Genomic DNA, 21,067 nt, shown 5'->3' with positions numbered 1-21,067 from the left:
GTTGATCTTATAAAGTATAATATATATATATATATATATAATTATATATAATTTTTTTCTTTAAAGTTCTTTCAAATAAATTATTATTAAGCAAAAAAATTCTTTAAAGAAACTTTATTTCTTTATATATATATATATAATTATCTATATATATATAAATTCTAAAAGAATCTTTAAAAAGGATCATTTTTTTCTTATTCAGAATTGAATAAAAAGACTGTTTCGAGTGTCTGTACGTTTCAAAGATATGATTTCTTTTCACTAAGATCGGAATACGGGATAAAGATCGAAATTTAAAAAGGATACTTCCATAAATCTTGAAGAATAACGATGTTTCCTGGACTTTTATATATAGGAAAAGTGAAGTATCATCTCTTGTACGAGTTTATCCGTCCATAAAAGTATAGAACGGTTATATATCCATTCTCTGCATTTTTTGTTGCATAGTTTACATCAAAAAAATTCTTGTTTTTTGACTTATTTTTTTTTCCTCTCCATACAAAACAAACATCCGAGAAAAATTGATTATTAATCACGTGTAAAAAATCCACAGATTACTCCGAAAGCACCAAGATACGTAGTGTGGTATGGAATTTTAGCATTGATATCTGCACCATAAAGTGTAAATACTGAATTGTTCTTTGGGAGTTTTGTTTAGTTGACTAGTCCACACATATGTTCGATATCAGATTATATATAATCTGTACACTGTACACTGTGATTGTGGTCCCTTAATTATGTTAGGTGTGTTCATACGTGAGTCCTTCTATTTTTAACCTGCTGTTTGGCCAGATCGTCGTGTATGGAACCTAAACTTTTATAAATTGACTTGAAACTTGGTCTGTTTGACGATTTCTTGTGCCAACACGTTTTCATCAGATGATATATGTTCGCTGGACATCCATCGGGGCACGTTAGAACGTTGTTATTCTGTATGTACTTGACAACCTCTTCGTGTGTCATACCGTAATAAGGTTGGAGGGCAAAAGAAAATATCTCCCAAAGCACCACTCCAAACGCCCACACGTCCGACTCGACAGTAAATTTGCTATAGAGTATCGATTCTAGAGGCATCCACCTTATGGGGATAGCATCGTGCTCGTTACCTTTATAATAATTAGCCGTGTAGATCTTCTGAGAGAGGCCAAAGTCTGCAATTTTGACAACCATATCGTCGTTGATGAGGCAATTTCTCGTGGCTAAGTCACGATGAACGAATTTCCTTTCAGAAAGATAAACCATGCCTGCGGCTATTTGCCTTGCTAAATTGATTAAATCGAGGTGAGTCAGTCTGACGTCACTGTAGACATCACCGTTTCCCGTCCGAACTATGTAATTAGTGGGCGAACAGGATCTGAGGAACTCGTTCAGATCTCCTTTCCCCATATATTCGAATAGCAAACACATGGGTTTACCCACAGCACATACCCCTAACAGCTTGACTATGTTGGGATGATCAAATTCGGCCATCAGGCAAGCTTCCCTTTCGAAATCGCTTTGAAGATCTTCGGTAGCTTCCTCTTTCAACATCTTAACGGCCACCATAGTGAATTCTTCTTCTTTAATCAAACCTGGAGCTTTTGCTTGAAATACCCTACCGAATGCTCCTTGCCCAATATCTCGAATGTAAATGATATTATTTCTCTGATACTCCAGCGCTTCTAACTTGGGATTAAGTTGAGCCGTGGTGCGATGGTAAGCCATGTTTGATGGTAATTTATCCAGATCAATTTCGACATCCTGCGTCGTGGTGCTGTATCCGCAATGATGCCTTTTAAGATGCCTGCAAACAAGGATTCCAACGATCAAAACTACTGCAGCTGCCAGTACGAAGGAGCACACAATCAGAATGAAGGTGGGCGTAAAAAGTGGATCAGTGGGAGGCTCGAATATGTCAAACATATCTGATTCGAAATCGGTCACGTCGCTGTTGTTCTCTGCAACATGATTACATTTACAAACTCAGCAAATTTACTATTTTAAAGTTACCAGACAACAAAAGAAGCTGTGTTATCGATTACTTACCACATCTGGGTATATCGCAATGCTGCCAACGAATCTGCGGATCTAAAGTGTAACACCAAGGAAGTGGTTCTTCCCCTCCGGCATTTCGGCAATAATTTTCCGAATTTAATACTTCAGGGAAAACTTTCGGTGGTCGGTTATGGTGATGTGGTTCCTAAAAATGTTTTAAAAATACTTTTTACAACCTCCATCTAAAGCTTCTGTATGAGAAAGCATTAACCTTTAGAATACTGTAAAATTATCTTATAACAACATTAAGATATTAATTACTAGAAAGCTCGACAAATAATCTTGTTATACGGCTCTTTAATTCTTTTTAATCGCTACAAGTAAGTGATCGTTACTAGTAGGAGCATTAAGTGAAACTTCAGTAATAAAAATGGGATGAAAAATTATCTCTTCCATTTTTCCAAGTTTTAACACATTAAATGGACAGAAAATCTTATTATAAATACACAAAACTTACCTGGGAATCCCAACGTTGACAGGGTATACCGGATTTTGTTTGATTAACAGTACCTTGGTAATATCTCCCTCGACCTCTGATGCAATCCACTAGAGAAAAATAATATTTTTTAAGTATCTTAAAGGAAAGGAACATGAAAGTTTATGCTGGAAAAGTAAAAAAAAAAAGCTTCTCCTTTAATCAAACTTTTTCGTTATCGCAGCGAAAAGTGTAGAATAACAACGAGGATCCAAGGAAACAAATAGCACGTCCAATGGAACAAGACGAACAGAATGACAAATCTGTTGTTCTTGAAAGAAACTTAACAAAAGTAAGACATGTTTGGCTTCTTTAATGGAGCCTGTTGTACGAGTATTTTGTAAAGGAAACTTTTTCGACGATACAGAGTCATGTCTTTATGAGATAAAAATTCCAACGTGCTATCGATCCGACTATTCTTCAAGTTAAAGTGACTTTTTATGCATCTCCACCCTTCCAAACTTTTTCAAGCTTTAGATGCATTAAAATATCATTAAAAAAATCTTAATTTTAATTAATTACAAATAGCTCTTAACAGATTTTTAATGGAGTTTTCGTTCGATAATCTGATGAACTAGAGAATTTGTCTAGGAGAAAAAAAAATAGGTTACCTGTAATCTCATCATCCTTCATTTCAGTTAGAAATGCAGGCGAACAATTAGGATTAGAAGACATTCCTCTGTACGGCAACACATTGCAATCGGGCAATCGAAAATGTCCACGTGACTTGAAAAATATCCCTCTCTGCTTATTATCCTCTATAAGAGCCCATTCGTTATAACAGAAAAGCTCACGCACTGCAATGCAATCTTCCCTGAAAGAAAGAAGAAAAATGTAAAAATCTTAGTACCAATTACTGTTACTTTCTAGATAAAAATTTATCCCTTCTAGTTGTCAACTTCTGACATCTATTGACTTTTCAGACAGAATTTTTGTCAATTAAAGTGCACGTCAATCTGTTTCTGCCAACTAACAGATTACAAGAGTTACAGCAAAGCACATCACAAAATAAGCATTTCGTTTTATACACGTCCTACAAAAATCCCTCATTAAATTGTCTGTTTTTTTGAAGTTTTAGAAAAGTAAAAATGAGGTATTTTTCACTTACCTACAAATTGGTTTGCTTATAGCTAATCCTTCTATCCAGCTACAGGAAGGAAAAGCGTACAAACACATCATTTTCTCTGCTGGTGTACGGCAAGGTTCTAACAAAGAAGATATTAATTCGGCAGATAATGCGGCAGTTATCTCTTCGTTCATTGGCGTAACAGAGGCATCCCCTGTAAAATTATAGTAAACCATGCGATTTCCGGACAGATACTTCCTGCAGACTGTACCCGAATACGGAGCGCAGTAACCTTCTGGTTCTACTTTTTCTTTCTGGTGATTTCTACGATTGTCGCTGTTTGGTTCGACTCTTTCGATGTTTTCTAACGGATTTAATTACTTTAGAATGTATTTTTACTTTTTAAAATTAAATTATAATCATTATTTACCAGCAACTGGCAAGACGGAAACGTGAAAATCTTTACTATCCTGCGCTGTATTATTGATACTGCTTAAGTAGTTTGATGCTCTACACGTAAAAACTGATGTTGTTGTAGCGTTAATAATAAGAACGGAATGAAATTTGGTGACTTCCTTATCTTCCATCTAAAAAAAAAGAATTTTCCAACATTAAAATTGTTATTACATTCATTCAAATTAAAAAAAAAATTCTAAGAGAATTGCTTTATCTTTGAATTCAATTATAAAAATTTTTGACTAATTTAGTAAAATTGGTGTACAGTAGAACCTGTTTAAACCGGAATCGCTCGGTACGGAATTATTTCTTCCGTCTGACGCAGGTTTCCGTTTTAGACAAGTTTTACTATAGAAAAAATGTATAATGAAGTAATAAATAAGCCATTTTGTATTAATTTATTTATAAATATTGCCTGTTCGATTAATGTACAGTACAGTAAAACCTGTGTAAACCGGACTCGCACGGTACCGAATATATTTTCCGGTTTGGCAGGTTTCCGTTTTAAATAGGTTTTACTGTATTATTGATCAACCATTTTATTTTTTAAATGATAATTTCTGCTCGCTTATTTTATTTGTAGCAATAAAATAAATTATAATTTTTTTTCAATGTTTATGTTCTTGTATTTTTAAATAAATAGAAAATTGTGAGCAGTAAAGTATAGAGAAGATTTAGAGAACCGACAATTACGTTATTAAACGTGGAGTTTATAAATAAATAGAAAGTAGAGAATTTTATCCACGGTATTTTTATAAAACAAAAACGATTTTAACAATGTTTTCGCTGTAAATAGCAGCTAATTGTTGCACTAATCGAGCAAATATATATAGGCCTATATATATATATCTTAATCGTTGCGTAACTAACGTCATTTATCAACAATAACTAGGAAAATTTACTTAAACATGCCAAATTTACAAAAACAAAACGTAAATTGCACTCGAGTGTTACGGAAGAGACAAAATTTTGGCAAAATAACAAATTTTATGTTGCAACAACCTTTCCTTTTTTCTGTTATTGTTCTATTGTTGATTAAGTTCAAACATTGCTTATCCTTCAATTGTTTGTCTACGTTCAAGTGATAACAATTATAATGCACGCCATTTACAGTAATAATTGTTGCATTTCTTTTATTTATAACTCAACAATTCGCTATTTTTTTTTTTTTTCCTTCCTGCACTTTAACATTACTTCCTAATTTTGCAATAATAATAGTAACATTATTATTCAAGCAACAGAAATGCTACTTTAGTAACAATAAAAAGTTAGAATTTAAATCAAATAAAATTACAGTTTAAAACGTTTCTAGAATAATTTTTTTTTTTACTTTAATTCTTCAACACGAAAATGTTTTATTTATTTAAATAAAAGAACAATCGTTTGTAAAGAATTTCACAAGATAAATATAATAAAAATTCGTTTTAAAAAGATATACACGAGACAATAAACAGTTATTATATGCAAATTATAGAAATACGTGACGGATTTAACCAATTTAAAAAAAAAAAAAATTAAAAAAAAAAAATATATATATATATATATATATATATATATATATATATACTGTATATACAAAATGCAAATTGTCTTACAGATTCCGTTAAAACTTAACTAAGAGGGAAAAAAGGTCATTTAAGCACAGCTGGTTCGTAATTACAGTTTCGGTAATACTTGAAATAACTTAGTACGGGAAAAATTACTGTGTAATCAAAGGCACGAACATTACACGAATCAATTTGTATAATATCACTTCTAGTGGGTAATTTTACCTTTTTTTTAAGATATAATTTATTACGCTTACCACTTCTCCATCTTTCCACCAAGTTATCAATGGGGGTGGTTCCCCCGTGGCTGCACATTCTAGAGTAACATTCGAACCCCAGCTTACGTTGTAAACGCTTCTTCCACCCTTTATCTTGGCCGGAACTTTAAAAAAAGAAATTAATAAAATAAAGATAAAATTAATTAATTTAAAGAATAAAATATATTTCTGTCGTGTAAACTATTTTGTCGAAGTGTAAAAAGTGCTAAAAAAAATGAATTCTTCTTTCGTATTCACGCGTGTTTGAAGTAGAATGCGTGATGTAAATAAAATGGAAAATAAATGCATTTGCATGAAAAATATTGGAATGAAAAATTCGAGAAGATTTCGGTCACGGAAGGTCGGTCACGTGACCGGAATTCCAACCGATTAGTAAGGCACGGCATATTAAATATCTAAATTACAGAATGGCTAATGTCGTAAGTATATCACGTTTAAACGTTCGCAGACCGGTCTTAGTGACAGATTTTTTTCTTTTTTTTTTCGATTTTTACGTTCTGTATCCTAAATGGTAATCAGATATCTACATAAGCTTGATTTATAACGGTTTGCGAGCCCAAAAACGCTGTGGAAACAGCGCATTGTTCGTACAATGAATGGCATCCTGAGCTCATTCAAACGTTAAGATTAACGGTAAAGAAAGATGAATGAAAAATATTTCCTGTCCTAACAGACAATGCTGCTTGTTTCTTTGTGTTTCTCCTACGGGACTAGAAGTGAATTCTGTAGATTTTCATTCCACTATTACAACACGTTGTTATTTTTCATATATATGTTAACAATTCGTAATACATCTAAACACCTTTACAAAATGAGCCGGAAGCATTAAAATATATTGGTTTAAAACGAAATTCAGGTGTCGATACAGCGTTAAACCGTAAAGCCAAGGATATAGAAGCAATAATTTATCCCAAATCCTTCAAAAATTGAGTGTCAGAATGGATATCCCCGCTTGTTTCGTTCAAAACTTAAGCGATTAAAATGGCAAAGAATATAGTTATGGGCAAATAAATGCTAAATTTAACATCGCAATCATCGAAAATTCGGCTCGATATTTGTTCCGGAGCAACTGAGTACGAAATTTGAACAGTGGAAATGGGTTAGGTTATTTACTCGTCTCGTATAATGCGCACCTCGTTGCATAAATAAAGAATATAGAACCGTCCAGAGGGCAATTTAGTTAACAGTCGAGTTTCAATATTTGCTAGAGCATTAATTAAAATATTTATCGATAAAATTACACGAGTTTACAAGTAACGTTTCTTATTCTTAGAAAATGAATTAGTCTAACGAAGCAGAATGAAGCCTTCATTCCCACAGCTGCTGATGTAACAGTTAGCTAAAACAAGTAATTAGATTGTATCGACTGTCGACATCACGTGTTCCCAAAGCAGATACTTGTGACACTTTGGGCAATTAGCCCCATGCCACCGACGAAAAAAAAAATTCATTACAGTTTTTCCTACCATTACACTAAGCAGTGAAAGAGAAAGTGAGATATGTTTTTTAATTATCTTTAAAAAAATTGTTGTTATTGTTATTATTATTATTATTATTAGCTTGAAAATAGAATTTTGAAAGATCTGATCGACCATCTTGGATATTAATCCGATTTTCATCCATTAATCCCAACTTAATGAAGTGGCAAAGTGTTTGGTAATTATTACTAAGTCTATCAATATAAACGCAGGAAGTGGGCTCGATAACAAATGGATTTCGAAGCTAATTACAGTCTATGCATTATTATAATTCGGGAATAAATTTGTTATACACATGATTAATTATAAGTGAATTAAATACATAATTATCAAAATATTATTTTCCATAAAATAGGCCTATATACTAGATCCATTTGTTATATGAGAGTGAAAAATTGGAATTTTATGCAATGAAAAGGTATAAAAGCATGCAATTTTTTTTTTGGCCACTCGAAATTGACTCTTTGTAGAAAATAAATAGTTGTTGAATCATTCATTCAAAAACTCGAATCTCTACTCCATCGAGCTAATCCATACATGAATCATTTTAAGTGATTCATTTAGCCTAAATCACGCTCCAAAACTTGAGCAATAAAACCGAAAAAATTAATTATATCACATAAAAATTTGAATAAACTAAAATATTCAGAAATTTTTCGTTATAAAATAATTAAATTTCGAATTATTAAAATAAAAACAACCACCCAAATAGCAAAGATTAAGTGGAATAGTGTCGGAGAGAGTAATTATTTTTATTATTAAATTGGACTAAACTAAGTTTTATTTTCGAGAAATGTATAAAATAGAAAATATTCGAAATGTTCTGAGTATAAAATAATTTAATTTTTAATTCTAAAAATAAAAAATAGATGATCAAGAACAGTAACGACCTTCTTAAAAGTCAAAAATTGTCTAAGAGTGTGAATACATCTTTGATTCAAACTAACTTTGAGTGGATCAAATAATAAAATTTTAACTACTCAAAGATTGAATGAATTACGTTTTATGATTCAAAGATTGAATAAGTTACAGTAAACACAATTTTACAGCTTAAAGATTAAAGTAAAGCAAAGTAATCAAATTATCTCCGTTCATCACATAGTGAACCAATTAGACAAACTTTCAATTTACAAAATTTGACTCAAAATAAACAAATTTTCATTATTCAAGAGAGCGAGCCAGAGTAATTAAATTATCTCTGATAAGGATAAAATAATAGAATCTTTACCACTTACAAACGAATGATCCAAAACAAAAAAAAAAAAAAAATAAAATAAATAGCAAACTTTACCGCTGTTCTTCCGCCATTTTAGTTTTATTTTATAGAGCAGTTTAGTACCAAGTAAACGTCATTATCGGTTATGACATCGCCAAAGTAGCCTTACTTAAAAAGAAGAAGGGGAAATGAAAGAGGGAAAAAAAGTTTGACGGTCGATTTTGAAAAATTCCCCAAAAATCGTTACAAAATCAAAATGTGTATAGTTTGATTTAAGATGGTTCTCATTATGCATTATTCATGAAGTGTGGGGAGATAATTACTTTGGTTGTCATTTGAAAATTGAGTTTCTTGACACTTTTCTACTTCGACTTTATGCCTTAACCAATAACACACGGATTAATCTTGAATGAAATTAGTGTATGCTCTGTATCTTAAATGGATTTTTGGGGATTTAACTAGGAACATTAAATTTTCCAACGGAAGAAAATTTTTTTTTTTTTTTTTTATATATATATAAGAATTAAAACAATTCATCGATTTATTTCTTTTTAATATTCTCAACTTTTTTCTATAATGAAACTAATAATACTGTATATTTTACACTTGATTGGCTAGTTTAAACCTTCTAAGCCGTCTGAGTATAAATTTTTTAATCGTTTTATTGGTTCATTTCTTCAAAAAAAAAAAAAAAAAAAAAAAGCTTATTGGTTAGTTTAAACTACGTTGCATCTATTGGTCGATTTCAAATGTAAATGTTAACCATTTTATTACTCAATTTTAACGATCGTGTTCTATTGGTTAATGAATTCTACACGTATTTTAAATTAAAGTCATTTTATTGATCAGTTTTAATAATCGTGTTTTATTGGGTTATTGTGTTTAATACGTAATTATACTACATCCGTTTTATTGGTCATTTAATTTTACGCGTTAACTGTATTAGCTGTTTAAATTCGAACTAACCAATAAAACGACTGAAATTTTAAATTAAATTTTAAAACAACCCAATAAGATTATAAATGAAATTTTATTTATAACTGATTTATTAAACTTTTAATAACAGTTTTACCCGAGGGAAGTATACAATTTTTTTTTTTTTTAATCAAAGGAGAGGGGGAAAATAGTTTAAAAAATAACCTGTATAGTGTAAATCATTACTTAAGAGTAGTCCGAGAGCAATTCATTTTCGGAATGACCCACCAAACTTCTATTTATCTAAACTTCAAAAAGAGGGGAAAAAATCCCAATTTGTCTTATTCTCTGAAAATAAGAAAGAAAGTTTCAGCTTCCATCTTTCATTCCAACGGCAGCAACAATCTACAGTTTGAAGAAAAGACAACTAGATATATTGGAAATCTGTAGACAAGTAATCATACCTCTACCAAACTGATATATGAAAGTAACTCGACACAAAGTGTAGGCTTGAACTAAGTTAAAACTTTGAGAAAATTCTAAAACTGCGAAGTAAGAAAAATAAAAAAATATTAAAAAATAAGCCAACTTTGACAATAATTAGAACCCATTGTGATTAACGATTGTTATTAATGGTGTTACTAGCGTTATACAGAGAAGTTTTAGTTACAAAGCACGCTTACCTTCGATAGTCAGGATGGCTACTTGAGAATATATCTCTCCAGAACTGCTAACAACTACACATTGATAATCACCGTCATCTGCTGGTCCAACATTCTCCAAAACTAATGATCCACCATCTATCGTCCTATAAGTTGCCTGTCCGTGAGACTTCAAATTACGACCATTACGTTTCCAAAAAATCTGAGTAGGAGGCAATCCTTTGGTGCGACATGTAAATGTCACTACGCTATCAATAAGGACTGTTTGATTGGATGGCCCTTCTAAAATGACCGTTTCTGTAAGAAAAATCACAAGTAATCTGCATTTAAAGAAAAAAAAGAAGTTTTGAATTTTAATAAACTGATATGAATGCAAATGTCAAACGTAATAATAATAATAAAAAAAAAAAAGAATGAGAACTAAAGAAAGTAATGAGAAGCAAAATAGGAAAAAATGTAATAAATTAAAAAAGATTGTGGAGTTGTTGAGAAGAAAGAAACGGAGAAAGAAAACGAATGAAATGGACTAAAATTTCATAAAAATAAAAATAAAAAATGAATTAAACTAAGCTAAAAAAAATAATTTTAGAGAGAAGAGAACTTGACTCAAACGTAAACGAGCGCAGGAAAAAAAATAAAAATAAAATAAAATAATAATAAAAGTAAAAATAAAATAATAAAATCAGATTAAATTATATTTAAAAATATCGAACCAAAATAAATTAAGATCAAGAATAAAATACGATAATAAAAAAATTAAATTAAATTATAGGCTATATATGAAAACATTTTCTTTTTACTTTTTACATAAAGATCTACGCAATGTAAGAAGTTTAAAAAATTATTTATTTTCGAAACTTCTCTACAACAAATTAATAAATTTAAATACATATAAGTCCAAGGATTAACTATAAAATAATTTTATCCTTAAGATAACGAGCTTAATTTAGAAAAAAAAAAAAAAAAAAATTACTTAGAGTGTAAATTATCTCGAAACTCGTGATTTAATAAACTGGAGCATATAATTTTCAAGAGTATATTTGTCTTTCTACATTGAGTAAGCCGAAAACGTTTGAAGAAATTACACAAATAAGTGCAGACAGGATGACACAAACAGTAAACTTTCATATACAAACATTGCATTTATGGAATACTAACAATTAAAGTAGCTAAAGGTTAGATGCGATGGCGTAAGAAGAAGAAGAAAAAAAATCTTTATAAATCAAAGTTTTGGCTGGAAGCAAATGTTTGACTTGGATAGTAATAAATTCGTAGTGGTACCATCTACTACTAGAGTGTTTATATACCGAATATATGATAGGACGTTTGCCACTCGGTAGCACTAAAGTCAATAAGAGACTGTATTAATTTCCTGCTATCCTTTATCACTCTCAAAATTTTCGTCTTAGCATACCTAAAGTTTTATTATTATTATTATTATTATTATTATTTATTAAAAAAATTGTAATTTTAATTATTTTATTAACAAAACGTTACTTAAATGGTAAAAATTTAAATTTTAGTGAATGGAAAATGTATATAACTTATATAATTCACGCTTGATAACTTTATTCTGTGAAAGAATTCGTTAATAAGATTGTAACATTTTAAATTCAAAACGAATTCGAAGGAATGCGTAAAGTCAGTCGAGCGTTTAATTAAGTGGAAAACGTCATACTTTCCTATATAATTACAAAGTCCATCTGTTCGCAGATGAATACTGAAAAAATTTCTTAAATTAATAAACCAGAATGGAGAACGATTTAAGTGGATACTTTATTTTTAAAATTTTCTATTCGATAAAAGGAAATTTTTGCATCGAATCATTAGATGAAAAGTGTTACGTTCGAGTTCACCTTACTTAACTGTTTGCTTTATATGTTTACTGTTATTCGAAATTTTCTTTTACTTTAAAATTGATTAACGTATACAAATCGTTAATTCGGACGATAATCTCTTTGTTAATTATACGTATTTCGTGAATTTTGCAGTTTAAAAGTGTAATTAATCGTTAAGTTTCTCGTTTGTTATCTGCCTATCTCAGTGAAGCGTTATCCTAAGGGCAAGAGGGGCAATTACTCGGGGTCCCCCACCAACAGGAGACCCAAAACTAATCTTTTATACGAAAATATTTCCCCAAAAAACTTCCTCCGAAGAAAAAATGTCTAAAGTAAACACTGTATACGGGATTCCCTACTTCAAATTCTCCTGGGCCCGTGAAACTTTAACGCACCACGGTCTATCTCGAAATTATTACACTAAAACTTCCGTAAACCGGAATCGGACTCTACCGAAAATTTTTTTCCGGTTCTTTAACATAGAAAATCACTCCGTAAAATTTTTCCCGTTTAGGCAGGTTTTACTGTATATAAATTATACTTTTTTGCCGTATGAAAACTATTAGCAGAATCTTAATTATTTTGTTTATAATTGTATAAGTTTATTCCGTGCATAAATATCAAACTTTTTGAATCGAACATCGAAACTAACGATAACTATAACAGTATAGCATAGTTTAGCTTACAGGATTTACTGTTATAGTTAATATAATTAAGATATTTTGGTTTTAAAAAAATTACTTACTAAAATATGACACTAGTTTCTTATACAAACAGAAATTTCTGTTAAATTAGATATAAACGCTTCTCACCTGTTGCATTTAATTTATTTAATAAAACTTACTTTAAGACTAGTAGTTTACTGATAGTACTACTGATAGTTTAGCCACACGACTAGTAAGTAAACTCATAAGAATAAATTCGTATGCAAAGAGTCCACGTAGACAATGATATACTTTTCACTCCCCCCTAAACTGTACACGTAGGGCCTAATTAAGTTTAAAAATAAGAGTTTTTCGTTCTTTAACAGGACTCTTCTTCTTTAATGCACAAATCTATTTCATATTTCATGTAATACAAATTGTAATTACATTAAATGAATCATTGTTACAAAATATAACTTTGAGAGCTTCTTTCTATTAATAGAAACTCCATATTTTATGTTTCATGTAACGAGAGTTAGAAGTTTGTTCTGATACAATTGCTAACAGAAATGTGACATATATCATATTTTTATGTTGATTTCTACGTTTTCTTTCATTACCTCATATATTTTTTTGAGTAAAAATCTATAGAAAATGTAAGATTTCAATATCCTTTCTTCACATATCCTATAGGCTACATTTTTATGTTTCGTCTAATATAAACTTTTCTTCACAGAAAACAAAAACAAGGATTCAAATTTATCAGCGACTGTAACGTGAAAAATATACTTTTTTCAATATCTTTTCTATATGTATAAATAAATATATATATATATTCAATCGTTACCAGGAGTTTTCTAAGAAGGGTTAGAGAGAAAAAAAAACTTCGAAAACAGAAAGGCTGTTTCTACTTCTCCACTTCTTTGACAACAAAAAACTTTCACATTATGGGATCTCCAGATAGAAGATTTATTTGTGCTGCTTTGACAGTTTGGATTTTCTTGCTTTCTGTTGAGATCAAACTCTTGTGAATTAGGATAGAGTGCTAGTAAATGATACAAAGACTATTTTAAAACGACCCACTTCTTCCATTATTCTGACGAAACTCCATTTCGTTATACGCAGCTAAGTACTGAGTTAGAACGATAAAACTTGCAAAGGACATTTATTTGGACCTTCCATAGAAAAAAAAAACAAGTTATATAAGGTGATCCTATTAATAAAACATGAAATATAAGACAGAAAAATATATAAAAAAAAGTGCATCTAAAACAGTAAAGTTTGGATGTCCTGTAGCAATGTAGCAAGCAATGTGCAGTTTTGGAACGAATGCTGTCGAGAAACAATAAAAAAGGAATAAATTATGACAATTTTCTCTTTAAAAATGAATTGTGGAGTATAAAAACTTACAATCCACCAATTTATCATTTATTTATAGCAATTTTTCTTACGATTTTTACGCGATTAACTTTTAAAATCGATTCTAAAAATTCGTTCTTCACTTAAAATCATCCACTTAATTCAGCAAAAAAAAAAAAAAAATATATATATATATATATAAAATGATTTCTTATTATATTAATTTATAAACAGAGCGACTAAAACAAATTTAATCTCATAAATCGAAAAATTACAAAAGCAAAAATCCAAAGGGACTAACAATCCCATCTGATGATTCGATTTCAACTAATTCTGTCAAAAGGCACCATTATCTGATTACCAAGGGAATTAATTACAGTTAACAGTTAGACTTATAATAACATTGTTAATTAAACTTGCTCATTATAGAAGGCTAAAATGAGATGAAATTCTCACGATACGCTCATATACCAGGGGTTATGTTTTGATAAATTAATGTATCAGAACGTAACTTTATATCTTAATGATTCGATGACAGGTAAATTTACTAACTTTTGCCATCGCGTAGCTTATTCTAAAAAATATAATCTCGTAAAATAATATATAAATACTGCAATTTTTTTTTATCTCAAAAGAATTATCTGATGTTATCTTACGAGCGCTGAAGATATCAATAAAGATCTTGTTTATCTTTTTTTCATCTATGTATAAACTAACAAGCTGATTCGATGCTCTGTTTTTTATATATAACTTATGTTACATCTGATGGGGATAACAATGTAATATTTCATATACTTCGTGTTTTTTTCTGTCTAGTTTTCTTTATTAAAAGTTAAGCAACGTCAGTAGACGTTGAAAGATTATTTAATCAATGGAAGCAGCCAAGTTTAATAGCCATTTTCGCACGTATATTTAACCCAAACCCCAACCATCGTCTTGACGTCGACATTATCAGTTTTGGATGCGGTTACAGTTAAAAATATTTTTCTATTGATACTACAGCGATGGAGATTTCAAAGTTTGTGTTATCAGTTTCCAACGACTCGAACAAGAGAGTTGAAATTTCTACAGAAACTAGCAATTTCCTGAAAGATAGCATAAACCATATCTACTGGATATGAGATAGGTATTTTTCTTTTGGTTCTATAGACTTTTTTTTTTCTCCTCCCCCTTTACTTCTGCTCCCAAACTCTTCCAATTATCAAAGGATTGGATTTGGTAAAAATAACCTTGTTTATTCTCATAGTGATAAGCTACTTAAGCAGGTTTTTTTTTTCTTTTTCAGAAATATCATATTAGCTTCTTGAATAGGCTAGTATCCAACGAGATAAGGGTAACAATATATATAAAAAAAGTAGGGAAAAATTTTTTTTTGCCAAGCGATGCAGAAAAGTTTCGATCGACTTCAAAATCTTTTCCCTCCAACAGAACAATAACTATAATTTTTTGGTGGTGAAAAGCGAATAGCTACTAACCAAAACGCGTTTCAAATCTTATATACGTGGCGAGTGCATGATATGTATGTAAAATCACGCACGAAACATCTTCAGTTTTTTTCAAAACTAAATTGAATTTTCCAGTTTTTTTTTAAACACAAAAAATCTAGCATTAGTTTTATTAATTCTACAACTCGCTTCTAGAATGAGCGATGCTTCTTGAAGTATTGTGTAATTGATTGTGTATCAGTTACATAAAGAACGCTTATCGCTGTTGTTGTAGCTTACTAACTTGACGTAAAATTCTATAAAACTTATCTAAAAGATTTATATTTATCACTATATTTAATTACACTATTATAGTCTTACACTATTATTTTAATAATTGATAACCTTATTACGTTATTGCATCACTTCTACAAATAATTTTCGGGGTGACACTGAATAATTTCTTACACGCTGTTCAATTATTTAATAAAAAAGCCATTATATCAGATTTGGTTTTCTTTATAGGTCTCGACCTCCAGCATTTTTTTATACGTATCTCATCAATGTTTACATGATTTGCACTCCAGTTTTACACGGTTCGTGCACTTTAATTTTATGTAATTCATTTTTCCTCTTCATTTTTTTAAGAAAAAAAAAAAGAGAGAGAGAGAGAAGAGAAATGTAACGTTAGCGGCTGTGCTGTGCCTATCAAACACAGAATAACCTAAGGTATTTTAAAAGGGGATTTTGCTGGTCGTTTGATAAATTAACTACACATAAAAAGAGGCATAACTGTTAACGATTATGCAGTAATCTGCTTAGAAAAGTAGACATATTTGTCTCTGGTTCTTAAGAAAATCCTGCATTCTTTCAGTTAAAGCCTTGACATTTCTGTCATACAACACTTCCATTTTATGTAAAGCGTTACACGTCTTAACTTTTTTACGTCTTTTTCAACCACTGCACCTCTTCAAATCTTCAATTTTTAAATAAATTAAACCGTATAAATCATGCCCATTTTTAATTTAAACCGTGGAAAATCTCATTTCACTTATCCACATTAAACTGTAATTTATTACAATTATTCAATTCCTTAAATTAGTTCAAACTTACGAGCATTTAAAGCTTGATTATTTAATAAAAATTTCTGAATTAATTAAAAATCGCGTGTTTATTAACGAATTACATTCTTAAAAATTTGAATATTTATTTATTATTAAAAATAAGAAATTATAGCCTAATCCTTGTCGATGTATCTATAAATGGCTACTTATCGTCAATTATTTTCAGAGAATAAAGAAAAGAGAAATCAAATTAAGGTTTGAGACCGTAACTGCATTCGGAAAACGAACAGATGGAACTAATATATAACATAAACATGAATAGGAACTTTAAAAAAAAAAAAGATGACGATAAATAGAAAAAAAAATAAGATTTATTAAATACTACAGAGTAGTTATTTATGTCAAATCTGACCTCATTAAAACGTAAGTAAACACATCATATAGAGTATTTACAGTCGACATCACCAGGAAAATAATCAAGACAAAAGAATGACCTGTTATAAATATAATTTTTTTAAAAAATATATAAATATTATTTGATTATTTAATTAAAGTTTTGTGTTTTTGTAAAAATAAAATTAAAAAAAAAAGCCGCAGTGAATTTTCTTCAAACATTCTCGAGGCTCCATTAATGTAAGTCAATAAAGTAGCGAGAACTTTACAGCGTGTTGAATAATAAAACATAGGAAGAATCTATTCGATACTTTTGCTACGAAATTTCTGATTTATTTTATTTATTTTCTTTTGTCAACTTTTAGTTTCGAGCCAGTGTAAAAAAAAAAAAAAAAAAAGCTTGTATAGTGACAAGTTCGAATGTGTCTTAACGATCTATCTGGCCATAAAAGTTTTATCTGAATACTATAATCAATAAGAGAAAGCTTAAGTGAAACCCTACCACTTTTATGTACAATCGATGTTGTACGAATCGGGGAATAAGAAAAAAAGATCAAACTTTTTGATAATTACGTTTATACCATTAAAACAACACCGCTTCCCGTTACCGGCAGGGAACAATTGGCGCCACCGTACGCTCTTCGAATTAAAGATACATTCTTTTTTTTAAAAAAAAACCACTAAACCAAGCTTAATTATTGATTCTGGACGGGAAATTATGCAATTCTAACATAAAAATGGCGAAGTGTTCTAGCTGGTAGGAAGTCGAGAGGAGTGGGAACACGTTAATAAACCTTAGGGCCGACCCACCCCTCTTAGAAGCGGAGATAGGGGAAAATAAGGAAGAATATTTTACGGTTAGACGGGCAGAAAAACATTTCCTAGCGATAGAAAGACTAATGGCACAGACGGGATGCTTCTCCCATTTAAAGGGTGGTGTATATTGAAGACCGAAGACGAGGCTGGTTTAGTGTACAGTACGTTGTACGGTGGAGCCAATGTCTGTATTGTTAGAAGTGCGTTGAAAAGCTATCGATCTTTTGTTTTAAGATGTCATCTGTCTGTTGGTTTTCATCTGTTATGTTTCTGAATTTTGATAAAAGCCTTACAGATGACCGATATTACTTCCGTGCTTTATCTCGTTTTCGACATTGTCCAACTAATACAAGTCGGCAATAATTAGATAAATTAAGTAAGAGATATTACAAACTCGAAACGATAATCAATATAAACCATTCTGCTACTTTGTATAATAGGAATCGGATTCAACTGACAGAATTTTCCATTTATCGTAACCATTGCGAGATAAAGAGTAATGACGTTACTACCAACGAAATAATGTACAAACAAAATTGGATCCGAGATAGAACTTTTTTAATTCTTTAGTGTGAAATAAGTCATATATTATAAAGTATTTATTTAACAAAAAGTCTGGAAATTAATATACATGTTATATATATATATTTCTAATTGAAATAAAAATATTCTTGGAAGCTGACGATCCTCAATTTAGAAAGAATTCTGTGTTGATGCAAAATCTATTTTTCTATAGATTTAAGGTATTATAATTGATCTCGAGGATCATAATTTTACGTCCAGTAATCTTCGGATCAATTTTTATTTTTCAATTTAGTCCAAGTGCTTACAAATCGAAGGGCTTACGTGAAGAAACAAATGTTATTTGATCCATCAGAATGCTCTTCAGCTTTCATGAAGGCTCAAATATTGTTCCTCGGAGAGGAAAGGAGTTTATTTTAATTGAAATAATGGATTTTTAAGATAATTTATTTCTTAAAAATCCATCTAAATATGATGAAAAATAAAATTTTACATAAGATTTTTCCTATGTAAAATTTTATTAAATGTGACATTTACTGTAAATCCTGTAATAATTTCTGTAAAAATTTTTTTCATATTTTTTAAAAAATATACTTTAAAATACCTTAAAGTTACATAAAAACCTATTTAAATTAATAATAAACTTTTATTGATCTTAAACTTATAAACTAAGGAAAAATATAACATATAATACATCGGTTTGACATTTTAAAAGTTGTATAAAGCTCAAAAATTCGCATAAAGATTTTAGCAAACTTCCAAAGTAAATATGGAAAAAAGTATTGAAAATGCATACAAAAATATTCACTTTTATAAAGTGAATATTTTTATTTTTATAAAATTTATTTAAAAAAAAGGATGTAGAATAAAAAAAAAACCTGGAAATATATATATATATTTTTTTATTTTATGTTAAAACTTCTTTAAAACGAAAACCTTTCTGGGCAGTAACTTTTCTTCCATATAAGTAAATCCCTCAAGGGTCCGAATCGGCAGTACCATACACAAAATTGAAGTTATGAATAAATGGATCCGAGGAAGAAATTCTGGAAAACTATTCCAGTACTTCCGACTTATATAACGATACGTGAAACACTGTATAAGTTTACTGTATGGGTAACACTCAGCTGGATGTAGGATTCGATTTACATCCTCATGATGTCATTATATTCTTTTTTTTTTGTATTTTCAAGGTAGCGATAACCGAGTAGTAATCGCTCTATAGCTTATGCCATGTACAGATGTAAGAAAAATGCAAGGTCGTAGTATTAATCCGTAACACAATCGGGCGCCGACGTGACGGTAGCTCTTCTAAGAAACGGTTCTTATATACAAAGCATTGCACGGCAGCCCAACGTCGAGGAGCGATGGCAGACCGAATCGAAGTGACCCGATAGCACGCGCGCCTTTGTTTTACAACCAAAGAACTTTGATTTGTTTACAATCTGTTATTACTAATGACGTAATTTACGTAGACTCACCTTCATTATCTTCCGTTGATGCTTCTAAGACGGACAATGCGACCATTACTAACCAGCACGTTATAATTAATGGTGAGTCGACAACCACAGATGACCGCATCGTGTCAGGTGAGGCAAGGACCTACTAATGGAGATTCTCTAGCATGGCTCATGTTGTAAGAAGTTCGAAACCGGGTGTTATTATTTCTGTTGCATCTCTTTCGACCACTGATTCATCCACGTGCTCGTCACAACAACTGAACCGAGACATAGTCTGGACGGATCCACCATATCCTTGTCTGTAGCCGACCACCAATAGGAGACTCGGTTATTGGAGTCGGACGGGAAAGTACCTACGCCGGCAATGGTAAAATTGATGCGGTCACGTGACGACGATCAACCAATCGGAGACGGCGATAACTATCGAGCAGACTGAGATGTCGCTGCCGTCGAATATCGTAGGTGTGACGTATGTCCCTCGAGATCATAACCTCGTCGGTCTACCAACCGGAAGCAAAAGTTACTCCTTCGAAATTCTGATTGGTCGCTTAAATCCTGATTCAAAATGAAAATGAGTTATAAAACAAATACAATATTTTTTTTTAAAAATAATTATTTTTATAAATATTTCCAATAAAAAAGAAGAAAAAAAAATAATAATAAACAATGACGCAAGTTTTGTTTTTAAAAATTTAATAATATCAAATTGCCGTCTTTAATTTTAGCATGTAAAAATATTATTTCAGTTTAAATTAGTATTTGGTTTAATTTCAATACATTTGAATTAAATCAAATAATGCAAATGTAACTAATTTTAATGCATGATTAAATATAATCATTATGATAGAATAATGAAACGAAATGTAATGACTCATTTTCTGTACTTTAATTATAGAAAATTTAGAATTTTGGTTTACATCAGAAGTTATTGGAATTGCCTCTCATACATTTTAATGTTATAAATAGAAAAGAAAAAAAGAAAAAAAAGGTTCTAAAGTTTTTGATATCAAGTTTCTAAATACAGTTTAAGTAGTTTTATCTGATGTTAGTTATTAATAAAGATTCTATTTTATATAACCAGCTATTAAGCACAATTTTAAACTATTTTTAAAGTCAAAATTTAGAAAAAAAAAAGTTCTCAGAATTTTCACTATTGAATTCAACAAGCTGAATAGTAAATTAAAGGAAATGGAAATTTAGTAAACTCCTTCCTATTTATCATTATTTACTGTTAGAATTTTAATTTTTTTTTTTTAAATACAAATCTGTATTTTGTGTCTATTATAATTTACAAAGTTTTGTAAGCTTCTTTATAATTGATAGGAAGGTTTTTTTTTTCTTTAACAAAGCAGAGAACTTCAACAAAGATACAACACAATTTTGATGATTATGGGAGAATTTCCACACTTGTGTCTTTCTC

The 21,067-nt window shown here is 30.3% G+C and overlaps 1 protein-coding gene across 1 annotated transcript; it reads right to left on the bottom strand.

Moving 5' to 3' along the window:
- Positions 1–375: 375 nt before the first annotated feature.
- LOC136984062 (tyrosine-protein kinase transmembrane receptor Ror2-like) lies at positions 376–20,005 on the bottom strand. Its single transcript, XM_067280988.1, has 9 exons — positions 19,669–20,005; positions 10,149–10,424; positions 5,836–5,960; positions 4,006–4,162; positions 3,618–3,939; positions 3,121–3,323; positions 2,492–2,580; positions 2,026–2,179; positions 376–1,937 (listed from the first exon to the last, which is right to left on the bottom strand). The coding sequence occupies exons 1-9, from the start codon at positions 19,766–19,768 to the stop codon at positions 751–753; spliced, it is 2,613 nt and encodes an 870-aa protein (XP_067137089.1). The 5' UTR covers positions 19,769–20,005; the 3' UTR covers positions 376–750.
- Between the last annotated feature and the right edge of the window lie 1,062 nt (positions 20,006–21,067).

The sequence above is a fragment of the Centruroides vittatus genome, unplaced genomic scaffold (assembly GCF_030686945.1).
Source record: "Centruroides vittatus isolate TY-2023 unplaced genomic scaffold, ASM3068694v2 contig_900, whole genome shotgun sequence".
Classification (NCBI taxonomy): domain Eukaryota; kingdom Metazoa; phylum Arthropoda; class Arachnida; order Scorpiones; family Buthidae; genus Centruroides; species Centruroides vittatus.
This window is presented reverse-complemented; position numbering and strand designations above follow the sequence as displayed.

What these genes read in the sequence shown, in the direction of transcription:
- LOC136984062 (XM_067280988.1), bottom strand. Translation starts at nt 19,768, where the DNA reads ATGCGGTCATCTGTGGTTGTCGACTCACCATTAATTATAACGTGCTGG. An exon ending in ATAAGCAAACCAATTTGTAG is followed by an intron (nt 3,324 to 3,617) that starts GTAAGTGAAAAA and finishes TCTTTCTTTCAG; the next exon opens with GGAAGATTGCATTGCAGTGC. An exon ending in TTGCGATATACCCAGATGTG is followed by an intron (nt 1,938 to 2,025) that starts GTAAGTAATCGA and finishes ATCATGTTGCAG; the next exon opens with AGAACAACAGCGACGTGACC.